Source organism: Gastrolobium bilobum, unplaced genomic scaffold, assembly GCF_033153095.1.
Source record: "Gastrolobium bilobum isolate Gb01-03AN ecotype WA unplaced genomic scaffold, APGP_CSIRO_Gbil_v1 utg12072, whole genome shotgun sequence".
NCBI lineage: Eukaryota > Viridiplantae > Streptophyta > Magnoliopsida > Fabales > Fabaceae > Gastrolobium > Gastrolobium bilobum.
Genome location: NW_026899161.1, coordinates 503,721 through 517,749, shown reverse-complemented (window position 1 = coordinate 517,749; position 14,029 = coordinate 503,721). Strand labels below are relative to the sequence as shown.

At 32.2% G+C, this 14,029-nt stretch overlaps 1 protein-coding gene across 1 annotated transcript; it reads right to left on the bottom strand.

Moving 5' to 3' along the window:
• Positions 1-8,381: 8,381 nt before the first annotated feature.
• Positions 8,382-12,231, bottom strand: LOC133287915 (NAC domain-containing protein 73-like). The gene is made up of 3 exons (XM_061485619.1): positions 12,084-12,231; positions 11,749-11,938; positions 8,382-8,977 (listed from the first exon to the last, which is right to left on the bottom strand). Exons 1-3 carry the CDS (start codon positions 12,225-12,227, stop codon positions 8,382-8,384), a joined length of 930 nt encoding a protein of 309 aa, XP_061341603.1. The 5' UTR covers positions 12,228-12,231.
• Between the last annotated feature and the right edge of the window lie 1,798 nt (positions 12,232-14,029).

The window sequence follows — 14,029 nt, the reverse complement described above, 5'->3', positions numbered from 1 at the left end:
TCAAACGGCGGTCTAGGTCTACTTGAACCGTCAACCTTTAGTGTATACCTAGACAGTAGGAGTTACACAATTGCTTCTCTAGCATTGTTGGTCCTTTGTTGCGCCCATTTTGGCCGTGGGACACCTGCCTGGTTCTGCGAGTGTATTAGAGAATTGGCCTTTGTAAAATTCTCATAGAAGTGACCCTAACTTCACACTCACATAAGTGATTTCTTGTGATGTGACTCACTATACATCATCTGAACACAACAGATTAAGAAATCATTAAAAATCTAAGTGCTTACCCTCATAAATACACTGCCTTGTCTGAGGAATGAGTATGAGTTTAAAAACTCCACAGTGTTTGAACAGTCGACCATCTCTTAGTTGTCTCTTTGAACCTAGTTCATGGGATTTCCACTCTTCTAGGTAGAGTTACCGCAATGCTCAACAATTGATAGGCCTTAAACCCATTCCTTTCGACAAATTAGACTTAACATAGTCAATTGAAATGATTCCATTCGAGAGTAGTTGCCTTACGGTATCATGTCTACGACGTATGTGTCTAGACTTACCGTTATACATGACGTTCTTGGCCCTTCCATTAGCTGCTTGGCTATCACAATGTATGCATACGGCTGGGACCGGTCTTGGCCAATTACGAACATCCTCAATAAAATTACGAAGCCATTCGGCTTCTTCACCGGCCTTATCTAAAGCAATAAATTCTGCTTCCATGGTTGACCTTGCAATGCAGGTTTGCTTGGACGATTTCCAAGACACAGCACCTCCACCAAGGGTGAACACATATTCACTTGTGGATCTAGTGTCATTAGAGCCGGTGATCCAATTTGCATCACAATACCCTTCTATAACAGCAGGGTATTTCTCGTAATGCAAAGCATAATTCTAAGTATACTTCAAGTATCCCAAAACTCTTACAATAGCTTTCCAATGATTCTCATTTGGGTTACTGGTAAAGCGACTTAATAGACTTACTGCATAAGCAATATCAGGTCTGGTGCAGTTCATAACATACATAAGGCTTCCCAACACTTGAGCATATAGCTTTTGTGTTGTAGCTTTACCAGTGTTCTTTAATAAACTCAGATTAGAATCTACAGGATTCCTCACAGGAGTTATATTCAAACTCTTGAATTTCTCAAGAACCTTAGCTATATAGTGAGCCTGTGATAAGGCCAACCCTGTAGATGTTCTATGGATTTTAATACCTAGGATAACGTCTGCTATCCCCATATCTTTCATATCAAACTTATTTTTAAGTAACTTTTTAGTAGCATTAATCATTTGATTATTACTACCCATGATCAACATGTCGTCTACATAAAGACAGACAATGGCAAAACCTTTTTCAGTATTTCGAACATAGACACATTTGTCACATTCATTAATTCGAAATCCATTTGACAACATAACTTTGTCAAATTTCTCTTGCCATTGTTTTGGAGCTTGCTTTAACCCGTGAAGGGATTTTATTAAGCAACAAACTTTCCGTTCTAGTCCTGGAACAACAAAACTTTCAGGTTGTTCTAAATATATCTCTTCTTCTAGGTCGCCGTTTAAGAAGGCGGTCTTAACATCCATTTGATGTATTTGTAATCCATTCAGTGCAGCTACTGCAATCAACATCCTAATGGATGTGATCCTTGTAACCGGTGAATAAGTATCGAAATAATCGAGACCTTTACGTTGCCTGTAGCCTTTTACCACAAGCCTTGCTTTATATTTATCAATAGTGCCATTCTCTTTCATTTTTCTTTTAAAATCCCATTTACTTCCTAAAGGCTTATTGCCAGGAGGAAGGTTTACCAATTCCCAAGTGTGGTTGGACAAGATAGACTCTATCTCACTATTGATAGCCTCTTCCCAGAATGGTCTTTCCAGGGACGTTATAGCTTCCTTATACGTCCGAGGCTCATTTTCTAATAAATATGTCATAAAATCAGGTCCAAAGGATGTAGCGGTCCTTTGCCTCTTGCTACGTCTAGGTTCATCTTCTACATCCTCTACAGGATCAGTATCAGTTGTAGCATCCCGAGGTATCACAACCTGATCATCATTACTACCACTTGATTCATGTATTTTCTTATACGGAAATACATCTTCAAAGAAAGTAACTTCCCTGGATTCAATAACCGTATTAACATGTATATCTGAAACGTCAGATTTATACACAAGAAACCGATAAGCACTACTATTAAGTGCATAACCGATGAATACACAATCCACAGTTTTAGGTCCGATTTTCAACCTTTTAGGTTTAGGAACCGCAACCTTAGCCAAGCACCCCCACACTCTAAAGTATTTCAGGGATGGCTTCTTTCCTTTCCATATGTCGTTTGGTATGCTCTTTGTCAAACACCCCCACACTTCAAGATAATTCAAGGTAGGCTCCCTACCTTCCCATATTTCATAGGAGGTGTTCTTAATTTTCTTGTGGGATACTTTACTGATTATATATAATTTGTCATTAAATGACTTTTCCCCACAAACCGGACATCAACAATATCATATCATTTAATGTCTGGGTCTTTTTCTCAGCAATCCCATTGGATTGTGAAGCATAAGGAGCAATCATTTGTTATATGATATCACACTCCAAACTGAACTCCTCGAAGGGTCATTATAATCTTCCCCTCGATCGCTCCTTAATGCCTTTAACTTTCTTACTGAACATTAACATATATCAAATAATAAATCCAATTTAACCATAAGATAATATACAACTATCATATCATTTACAATATTCAAAGTTATCCATTGACCTAGATCATGCCATCACTAAGATAACTCTTTTGAGTTCACATAGTATCAAATATTTCACTAGATATAAGGCTTTTATATCCATCACATAGTGCATTTTTAAGCAAGAATTATCACTTGCCTAAATCATAAAGTCAAAACTTTCACATTTATAAGTCACAGGTTAATGGATATCAAACACCACCATATACCGTCAAATCCATTAAGTGTACCATATACAATTGAATGCCAATAAATGCATAACATTTCACACATAATAATTAATATAACAAAATACTCATGTCATAAATATTTCTCATTTATCATACTATATACCATTAAATGGCATCAAATTTCACTGCATTTCTCATTGAACCAGCATCAAAATAAGCACATCAAACCAAAGGTCATATATCAATTTTTGGTACCATGCTTATAAATATATAAAGCCATTTCGCAAAAGACTTAATATAATTTGGAAAGACCATCAACCATCAAACTGGATTCATCATAAATCATGGTTGTCTTTCACGAAACAATTCTTTTAGAATAAAGCCATGCATATAATTAGAAAAAAGTTCACAAAATTCAAAACATTATATAGCAATGTTTTCACGACAGTTAAAACTTTAATTCACCAAAAAGTTTCCAATGGCATTTTACGTATATTCCCCCCCTTTATGTAATGCATTAAATACATAATATACTTGCATGCATTAATGGAAATACATCAACCGACATGTTTGAACTTTTCGTTCATCTTTCTGCACCATAGAAGTTACTAAACTTCAAATTTCAAATATATGCAATGTTTAAAAACCAATTTTTTTTTCATAATAATGGCCTCACTGCAAATTCAATTAAAGCCAATATCAGTCGTACACACATTTGAAAATGAAAAGCCAAATAAAAATGGACAACCCATAGTGTAAGTGTTACACTCACAAGTCACAATGGTTTACCATTTCAGGTAATCATCGTTTTGGTACCAAATTGGTACGCAACTTTTGAATAGGAAATGCCAGCGTCAAAGAATTTTTTTTTTTTAAATTCCAAAACAGATAATCAAAAGCAATATGTATTATTGCACCGTTTTTAACTTCCAGTATTCAAACACAATTATTATTTCCAACACAAAAATCGAAAAGCAATTATATTTCAAAACCAATATGAAACCAGAAAAATGGATATCCAAATCGAAAAACAATCATATATATCAAGATGAAAACAGTAACTATGCATTCAACTTTCAAATGCTATGCAAAACCATTATGGCACGTTTATCGAGAAAAGCCAATAATAAGAATAATGTCACCATATCATCATACATCATATAATCCATTTTTGTGACCAAGTAATTTGAACACGCAGTTCGAGAAGAGAATAAGAAATACATATGTAAAATAATGGTAACTGCAAAGCAAAAACTGACACTGTGCACCCAATTCCAAATTCTATTCAAAAGTAATAAGAATCACGAAAATCGAGTAACACAAATGTTATGCACTTTCAACAATTCATGTAAAGACAAAATCGTACATGAAGCATAGACATCATCCCGAGGTTTTTTGTCAAAAAAATATATATTATTATTATTTTTTAATTTGTTCCATTGCACGAAGACATTACCGATAAATTTCAAAAGAACATTCTCGGAAATTTTCTTCCCAAATGAAAATTCTATTAACATAGATTATAAATTCAATTTCTGTTATACAAACAGAATTTTCGATCAATCACACAGATTAATACAATAATCACGTAATAAATAAAGAGCAGTATATAAAAGAAATATGATATACTGATCACAGGTTCAAAACACCAAATTGTCTTAAGATTGTTATTGAAGACAGTAGGTGATATTATATCACTAAAAGATTGAACCCATGTATAGAACCAGAGGAGGTAGATGATCAGAATTATCACTGTGCAATTATAAATATTAAAATTAAAGAACTGACTTACTTGAAATCAGATGATGATGCAAGCAGAATGATAGAACAGATTGAATGATATGTCAGAAGTAGAGGAATTAAATCCGAGCCCAAAGAACGTGTCTTCTTAAGACAATTTGCCCCCTCACTGATGACTAAGGTTGATGGACACTTGTCTCCCAGGATAGAACGGATTACGTCTGAAGAATGGTGGCACTACCAATCAACAGCCCAAACGAACACAACAATTGCCAGAGGAAATCACACCGGAGTTTAAGTGCAGAAAACTGGATTCATTTTCTGAAGGTGTCAGTGTCTATTTATAGACAACGTAAAGTCACGTTCCAAAAGGCACCTATTCGACGACGAAACAACACATCTGTTGGACACAAAAAGACACATTCGTTCGACACGAAAAGACACATTCGTTCAACACGAAAAGACACTCATTCAAGGATGAAACAACATGTCTGTTAGGATGAAACAACATGTCCGATAGGATGAAACAACACATCCTTTAGGATGAAAAGATACATCTGTTTTTCGACGAAAAGACACACATTTTCACTACCAAACTTCTTATTCGTAACCAATAGATTGTCTATACAATTTTCGTAACCAATAGATTGTCTATACAATTTATATATATATATATATATATATATATATATATATATATATATATATATATATATATATAAATTCCAACAAATTTAACCTAAAAAAAAAAGCACAAATTTATTTTTTTTACCGGGTTGAATTAGTTACATATACAATAAAGAATGTCATTATTTTCAATTAAAAACTATTATAATTTAGTTTACCTTCATGCAAAAAGTGTTCTCAGTGTGATTTCATTTTTATAATTTTTTTTATTAAAAATAGGATCATAATACTTTTTTGAATAACTTAAATAAACTGATTAAACTCTGAACTAATTCTATAGAAGTTAAATTAAACAAAGAACGCATCAACAGGAATAATTTCAAACAGAGTTGTGACTAGCAACCAACTTATATCGGCGACATACATGACGGTATTGTAATGATGAATTCCATCGCAATGCATTGCAGACGCTTTGTTTGTTAAATTTTAGGTCACCTTTCTGCTATTACATATTATGCACTTTGTTGACTAAGAAGCCAGCTGTAACAAGTTAACAAATAACAATGAACCCGGTCGGATATACAATTAATGAGCTAGGACACGTTTTTAATTAGTTTGTGGATAAACAATGAAATTAAGAAAACCTTGCACTTCACGGAAGAATTTTGTTTTGCTTTTGCTTGTACTTTGTAGGTTTGTTTATTCTGGCTAGATATAGGTCGTGATCCTTGAAGCACACGCTTTCCAATCTGTGTTTTTCAAAGTTTCAGATTTTCTTTTCTTTCCGCGTACGCTATTGGTACTTGACCTTAGTCAATAAGTTGGTGGATAATGTTTATGTTAAGATATTAATGGGAGAAATTCCTATGTGCTCATGGAGTTTAAAAAATTCTTTCTTTTAAATCATTTAATGTCCGTAACATTAATGATAATATTATTTGATTAAGTTAAAAGGTATATTAATAAATAAATATTAAACTAAATATTGATGAATTCTATCTTGTAATAACTAGCGTGAAAATAAATATAACGATAGACAAATTTAATATTTTATATAAAAAATTTAGGAAAAAATCTATTTTCAGCCATTGTGATTTTATGATTTATTATTTGACCTTGTGTGATTTCAAATTTTCACTTACATTCATTGTAGTTATAAAAATATATCACTTAGACTCCTTGTGGTCTTGTATATAAATAAATTTTTTATTTTTCTCAATTTTTATCTTATATTATTATCATATTATAAATTATAATTATGTATCGAAAAATATAAATTATTTATTTAAATTTAAATTAATTATTTAATAATAATATCAATTATATCCTTATAATTTTATACATATAATTTTTTTTTATTTTCCTTCTTTTTTATTTTATATCCCCATCTAATGCATTTAAGGCAAATAAATAAAAATAAATTTTAAAAAAATTCACTTATTTTTGTCATGAAAATAAATTCAAATCTAATGTTATTTTATAATCCGACGATAACAAAAATAGTAATAAAAGGTTGTAAGAAAAAAAAAGTTATAAGAATAACCTCCCTTAATTTGTTAACCAAGAAAGATTAAGAAGTTACAACACAAAAGGAAAAATGCATGTAGCGAATCAACGTTAACACAAACATAAACAAACAATGTCATTCATTTATATATATAATACAAGAAAAATGAATTTTCTCCTAATAACTTTGATGAGTAAATACATTGATCAAAATTACTTTCGCCAAAATTCAAGGAACTTAATACCTCATCAAATCACCATTAAAACAAAACAAAATAAAATCCATAATTAATAACTCAAGGGTCTAACATGAAATTCATTTTTTCGTGAAAAAATAAAATAAAATAAAATCCAAACAAGAAATGAATAAAAGTCCTTGTAAAAGAAGGCATATATAGCGAATTTCTTAAAAAAAAAATGCTCAAAAAACGATTATAAAGGCTTTCCTAATAATTATGAAATAAGTAAGAACAAATCTACGACCCTTACATTATTTCACCATCAAAATCCAGTGAATTTATTATATTTAAAGGAAAAAGAAAAAGAGAGGTTCTCTGTTTTAAAATTAATGGGATGAGAAAAAGAGAGGTTCTCTGTTTTAAAATTAATGAGATGTTTGGTAAAGGATAAATTTTTTTTATGCCTGAGAATTATGATTCCCAGAAATATGAAATATGATAGAAAATCACTTTTATATGAATGTTACCAAAAAGCTATTTGGTAGGTCAAAATATTACGACATTTTGTTTCCAAAAAAGTGTAAATTTTTTCCAAGGGATTCCAAGAATACCACCAAATGACATTTTGTTTCCAAAAAAGTGTAAATTTTTTCCAAGGGATTCCAAGAATACCACCAAATGGATGGCATTTTGAAATAAAATTGTACATAAAATAAAATTTCGAAAAAAATAGATTCCCAGAAATTTTTTCAAAAATCTTATATCAAACATAGTAAATATGATTACCGCTATTACTTTTCGGAAAATCTCAAAAAAAAAAATTCTACCAAACACCCGTATATATAGGGATTAAGCTTCTTAGCAAAGTTGCATAGACATATGATAATAAGATGAGTAGGATTATATTGATAAATTTTTTTTTACAAACTTACAAATTACACTAAATCTGACCGGTTATACTCTACTCAAGAATGTATTACCGATCAGATATAATATATTTGTAAACCAAAAATTTATAAATATATCATTCTGCTGATAAGATATTTCTGTCATTTAATAAACATAAATTTCTAGGCAAAACATAGTATATATTGACATCGTGATGGATAGTCAATAGACAATGACCCTACTGAATTATAATATCTGTAAACAAAGTGTAAGATTTTACAAATGTACCTATACACTCAAATCAAGATCAAACCACAGTACCGCAAATACCTTGTGTGCCTCTCAACTTCAATCAAAGTCAATTATGAATAAGTCCATCCCATGTGGTCCCAATATGGAAGCCAACTTATTTTTTCAACCTTGGAATTCCTTCATTCTATATCCCACATATAAATATTGTTATATAATTAGTAAAAGAAACAATAGACATCTATATATATATGCAACCCAGAAGCTCTTCCCAGCCTTACTTTCTGTCCAGTCTTCTTGCTTTATTTGCATCCATTGCTACGCGAATGTAAGAGCCATCACCTTGGACAATTAAGTTTGAAATAAGTTGTGGGGAGCTTTCACTGTTAGTATCAACATGAACATGGACATGGTCATAATTTATATAAGGAGCAGTACTGTAGTAATCCACAAGTGCTGTATTATTAGGTATTGTACTTTCATTGTGGCTACTTCGGTCATTCAATATTCTTTCGTATGGATCCTTTATAATGGAATTACCACATTGTCTAGGTTGTGTCTGGTAGAAGACCTTTGAAACCACTAATTCTCCATCTTTTTCTTCTTCATTACTGCCAAGATGGTATTGATGCATCACCCAATTAGTCTTCTCAGGTTTCTTTTGCCTGCCATAGTTGGTGTAGAGTACTAATATCTTTTTAAAACCCTTCACTGCACCACCAGCAAAAACTGGTCTAGTTTTGCCCGTTTTGTGCCATCTTGTTTCACTTCCTTCTTCATCAGTGTGAACCTTTCTTCTTTTCCTTGTTCCAGTTGTGTATGCTTTAGAAGGCTTATGAAAGAAGTGGCGGATCTGTCCATCATTGCTTACTCCTGCATTGTTTCACACAAGAACTTCTCATACATCTTGCATTATGTAAAGGAGCTCTTCTGCTTAGTATGTGATTTATGCATATACCTTAACACATAATGATAAGAGAAGAAATGATGCCGAAACACATAAAAAAAGAAGAAGCTAAAACGATATCAAAATTTAACAATTAATAATTGAAGTGTTAAGCACCTTTTTGTATGATGTCAAATAATTCTAAAAGGCAATTAAAAATAAAAGTGTAAAATTACGATAATACCGTTTGAAATAAAATAATTTTAAAAATGACAACAAAAATGCATGATTCTAAATCAATTCTGAGTGCTTCAAGAAATAATATAATATGAGGAATGCAAAACATTATATTGATGAATGTTACTAATTCAAAGATGCAAAACGTTATATTGTTTCAGTCCATAGGATTGCTTTCTCTCACGTGCACAAGTATTGCATGGATGATGCATACATATGAATGAAGAAAGATATATGTACTAAGAAGTATGCACAGATCTCTTACAGCCCATGAATGAATGGCTAACAATTGATGTAGGTCATGGAAAATAATGATTGAAATTATTTTAACAGCTCATTTCAACCTTTTTGTGGTTTCTATGTTAGACGAATATGTTGTATCAATAGTCATATGAATTACTAGTTCTACATTAATTCAATATAAAAAAATGGCTTGCAGAGGGGAAGATATCCAATGAAAATCCTTGCGAATTAGTTTTATAAAGGATTCAAATTAAAGGTGTGGTTGAAGCATAGTAAGGAAAACAAAAAAAGAAAAAGAAAAATGAATTGATTTTCCAATATTAAGGGATCGAATAGTTTTGTATTTTTATCTTTATTAGCAGTTACCTAATTAACAATAACATTAAACAATCAATTAGAAATTGTAAATATATGATTGATGTTTATATAGGGGTTAAATCTATAAAAATAACTAGGAGGTTTGATCAGAAAAGCACCCGATCGTATTTCAAAAAAAAAGAAAAAGAAAAAAAAAGAAAAGCACCCCATCAAAAGAGTAACAAGGCAGCAACCTCATCTTTTGTGTGTTGATGCCGACATACAACCGTCAATTTGGTGTTACGTAAAAATATTGCTGAAAATACTTATATATATATATATATATATATATATATATATATATATAGAGCCAGGATCATTTTACACCAGTGTAAGTTACACTCTTAATCTTGTTCGTTGATCCTATTTATATCTAAGGGCTCAAATTTTTTAGTAACGTGAGCCATTAGATACAAGTGGATCAATGGTTAAGGTTGAGTGTAAGACTTCTAACTCTTAGACCGGTATAAGAATATCTTGTCTTATATATATATATATATATATTGCTGAAAATTAAGGACTAACATTTACATTTCATTTGCTGAATGACTAATTTAAGATATATGCCACTAATGAGTTTGGTAGTCATCGCCAACTCAAGCACTTTCTTGTAACGTAGCTAGGTGTGTATGAATATGATCTACGGGATTATATTTTAGAAGCTCCAATAAGGACAAACATCTAAGAGTAAAATAAGAGAAAGTTTCTCAAAAGATATTAATTCTAAGGGGATTGTATTGGTCCTCTTACATAACAAGTTCCTTCCATCTTGCACACACAAAAACCATAGCGGTCAACTTTTTATTTTTTTTTGTATTTTGAAACTCTCACGGGCCCATGCTTTTTTGTTAGTGCACGAAAAACATTTCTATTTCTTATAACATAACAAATCTATTCCCCTAATTCTAATGCTACAGCAATAGATTATATATTGAGCCCCTAAAATTCACTAAAGATTCAAAATTTTATTACCCACGGATAAACCCTACAAATAAAAGAAAAAATCTATAGTTATGCACATTTTTTTACTCTCTTTTTTAGTTGTTACTGTGCACACCCCACTCTTACAGTGAGAAAATATATAATACCACTGTTATACTTACGACAAGCCTATAATATTGTGCCAACTTTTTTTGAAGAAAGAGAATAAAAAAACTAGTGTAAATTACACTATCGTACCAAATTCCCAATATCACTGTTGTACCCAAAATACTCTCCTTATATTATTTGCTATTTCCTAAGGTAACTTCCCTTATAGGTCTCTGAGAGAAGACACCTAGATCTTATTGAAACATATCAATCTAAAATCCCGATCCATAGAGGATCGAACAAATTGGATATATAAAAGCGATGAGTGCTACTCCCAGGTGCCTTTTTCTTTCAAGATATCATCTTCTAGGAACGACAATACGAGGATTGGACAGAACTTTTTATTGCTACGTTACATTTGCAAGAAAGACAAAGCAAAAGTGACATAATTTTTTAAACTGTCTTTTATTTCAAGGTGTCCGCTTATTTTTATCTCCAAATTTACATACCTGGATTTTTAATTAATCTTTTTTAAAATTGTCACTATCTCTAAAAATAACAAGAATATTTAATTATGTCATGTTAAAACTAAAAACGTTTTATCATAATGTTAATAATTGATTTTTTTGTGATCTCATTTGTAAAGAGTATAAATGTTCTGCCGTCATTCTCAACCGCCTTATAATTAGATCCGTTTCAAAGGGAAAAAAAATCATTTTCATTACTGAAACAATTAGTTTCATGCATGCGGTCACCGTGCACATCAAGACGTGTCTCCCAATAAATGAGAAATTCAATGATGAGTATAACCTATGCAATGCATCAAACGGTATTCCAAGTCACTAAACAATATTAATTAATTAGACCCAAAAAAAAAAAAAAAAAAAAAAACCTGGTAGCTTTTCTGGGTGTGTATAACAGATTCCATTCTCGCCTTCAAGCGTTGGTATGAACTCATCAATAAGGGGATGAAGCTTGCACACATCAGACGCCACCTTGGCTTCCAAATGTTCTAGTATTTCTTGATCATTCGGATCAAATTTCACTCCTGCTGGTAACCCCGGCAAGTCATGAATTCCACCCTGTCATTTCATCACAAACAGAAAAATTAAAATAACTAAAGGTTGGCGCATAAACAGAGGGAAACTTTTGAAAAAGATAAAAGCACAAACATATATATCTATATATATAGGTGAGGGAATCAAAAACCTTTACTATAATTAGTACCTGATCTTTGAATTCAATGTTATGGCCGCATGAGGGGCATGTTATGGTTCGAATTTCTTCGGTGTTATTAGTAGTTCTAGGAGTAATAGTGGGCCTGACTGATTCAATGCCCTTCTCCTCATCAGAGTCATTGCACCATGTCATCTTTCTATCTTAATTTCTTATGCACATATATCACAAAACAGAACCTTTTTCTTCCAATCCCTCCTACAATAACAGCTCTCCCTAATAAAAGCTTGAAAAAATAGAGATGAAAAAGGATGACGAAAGGTAAAGCTAGGAGCTTGTAACTTTTGGGACACGTTTATCCTGAATCACCTTCTTGTTGTTGCTGAAGGGAGAGAATTTAATCCAAACGGGTTTCCACTTTTTCTTCTTCAGTATATGTTCTCTATGTAAATTATATGATCAAAATGATTGAACTGCCTGATTTCCCAAGTTGCTAGCTCTTGCTCATAGAGAGAGAGAGAGAGAGGTTACAATAGCCGATGAAAGGAAGGTGGGAAATAAAAGTGGGGCTCTAGATATATAGGAAAGGTTGCTTGGACGTCAAGTTTGGCTCTGTTTCCGTATATACGCTCTTGCCAAGGTATAAATGCGGCCAAGCTAGGGAGACTTTTCTTTTTGTGTAGGGATTAAAATTAATTAATTGCACTTGAGCCAATTAAAAAATTAAAAGGGTATCGTTATTATATATGAAAGATTAAAACCTTACTAAAAAAAGAAAACTTTATCATAATCATAAGAGGAAGATTACAATTTTAACTTTACTATTCTTATTACTTGATTGGTTATAGTTGGATCAATTTAAAATCAAGAATAGTTAATTTTTTATTTTATTTTTTAATCGTTAATTTCAAATTGATCAAACGATAAGTAATCACATAATATTAATAATAACTTAGTATGTAGAATCGCCCCCGATCATAAATGCCCCGAGTTAAAAAAAATAAAAAGAAAGAAAAGATGGTGGCAAGAGTAGAGATGGGGCAACCCGATTCTTCTTACGACGTTTCAACAGTTTAGAGAGAGAGAGAGAGAGAGAGAGAGAGAGAGAAATTTTGGGTGTGTTGAGACTCGAGAGTCGAGAGTTCATCAGCTGCAGTGTCAAATTTGAGTGCCCTCAAAGCTATGTAAAATTTCATAATTATCGGACATGTACATAAGAACCGATAAAGAATGTAACATAAGGAATTATACGTTAATGATTTGAGTATATTTTTCACCAACCAAAAAAAGGCGCTGTATATTCCCATTAATCACTTTCTTCACGTACACTACTATATATTTAAAGTAGCGAATTTCTCTCACTCTCCTTTTAATTGTGTTGGGTATGACTCATACTTCGCATGCTGATAAGGTCCTAATTATCAGGGTTAGCAGAAAGGCAACTGGGGTTCTGCTCCCAAGTGAACGGGCGGGGATCTGGGGGAGCCGTCCCGGCAGAGGTCGGGGCGCAGTGCCCCCGGCCCGTAGAGGCTAAGTACTATTATGGGCCTCTATTTTATTGTAATTTTCTTAGCAGTTTGGGCTTTGGCCCATGAATAGGTGTTGTTAAGGTTTTCTAATCCTATTTATATTTTTCTTGTAAACTGAGTGACTTGTAACGAGTGGCGGTGAGGAGAACATAGTACAGACAAGCTGAACGTAGCTTTAATTGGGTGAACCAGGGTAAATCATCGTGTCAATCTCTCTACTCTTATCTCTTTTTCTATTTTTTCGATTTTGTGTGATTATCGATTTCGAACAAATTGTCCTTCACACATATAAACACTTCTTATAAGGATATTATATTCACTATCTTATCTAAACTAATCTTAGAAATACAATGTATAGATCAATCTTATATGTAATCACAATGTGAATAGTGAAATCATCATAAAATTTTCCATTTCTATTATATTATCATAGCGTTCATCCGAAAAAACTTGGTCATGTCAAATTGT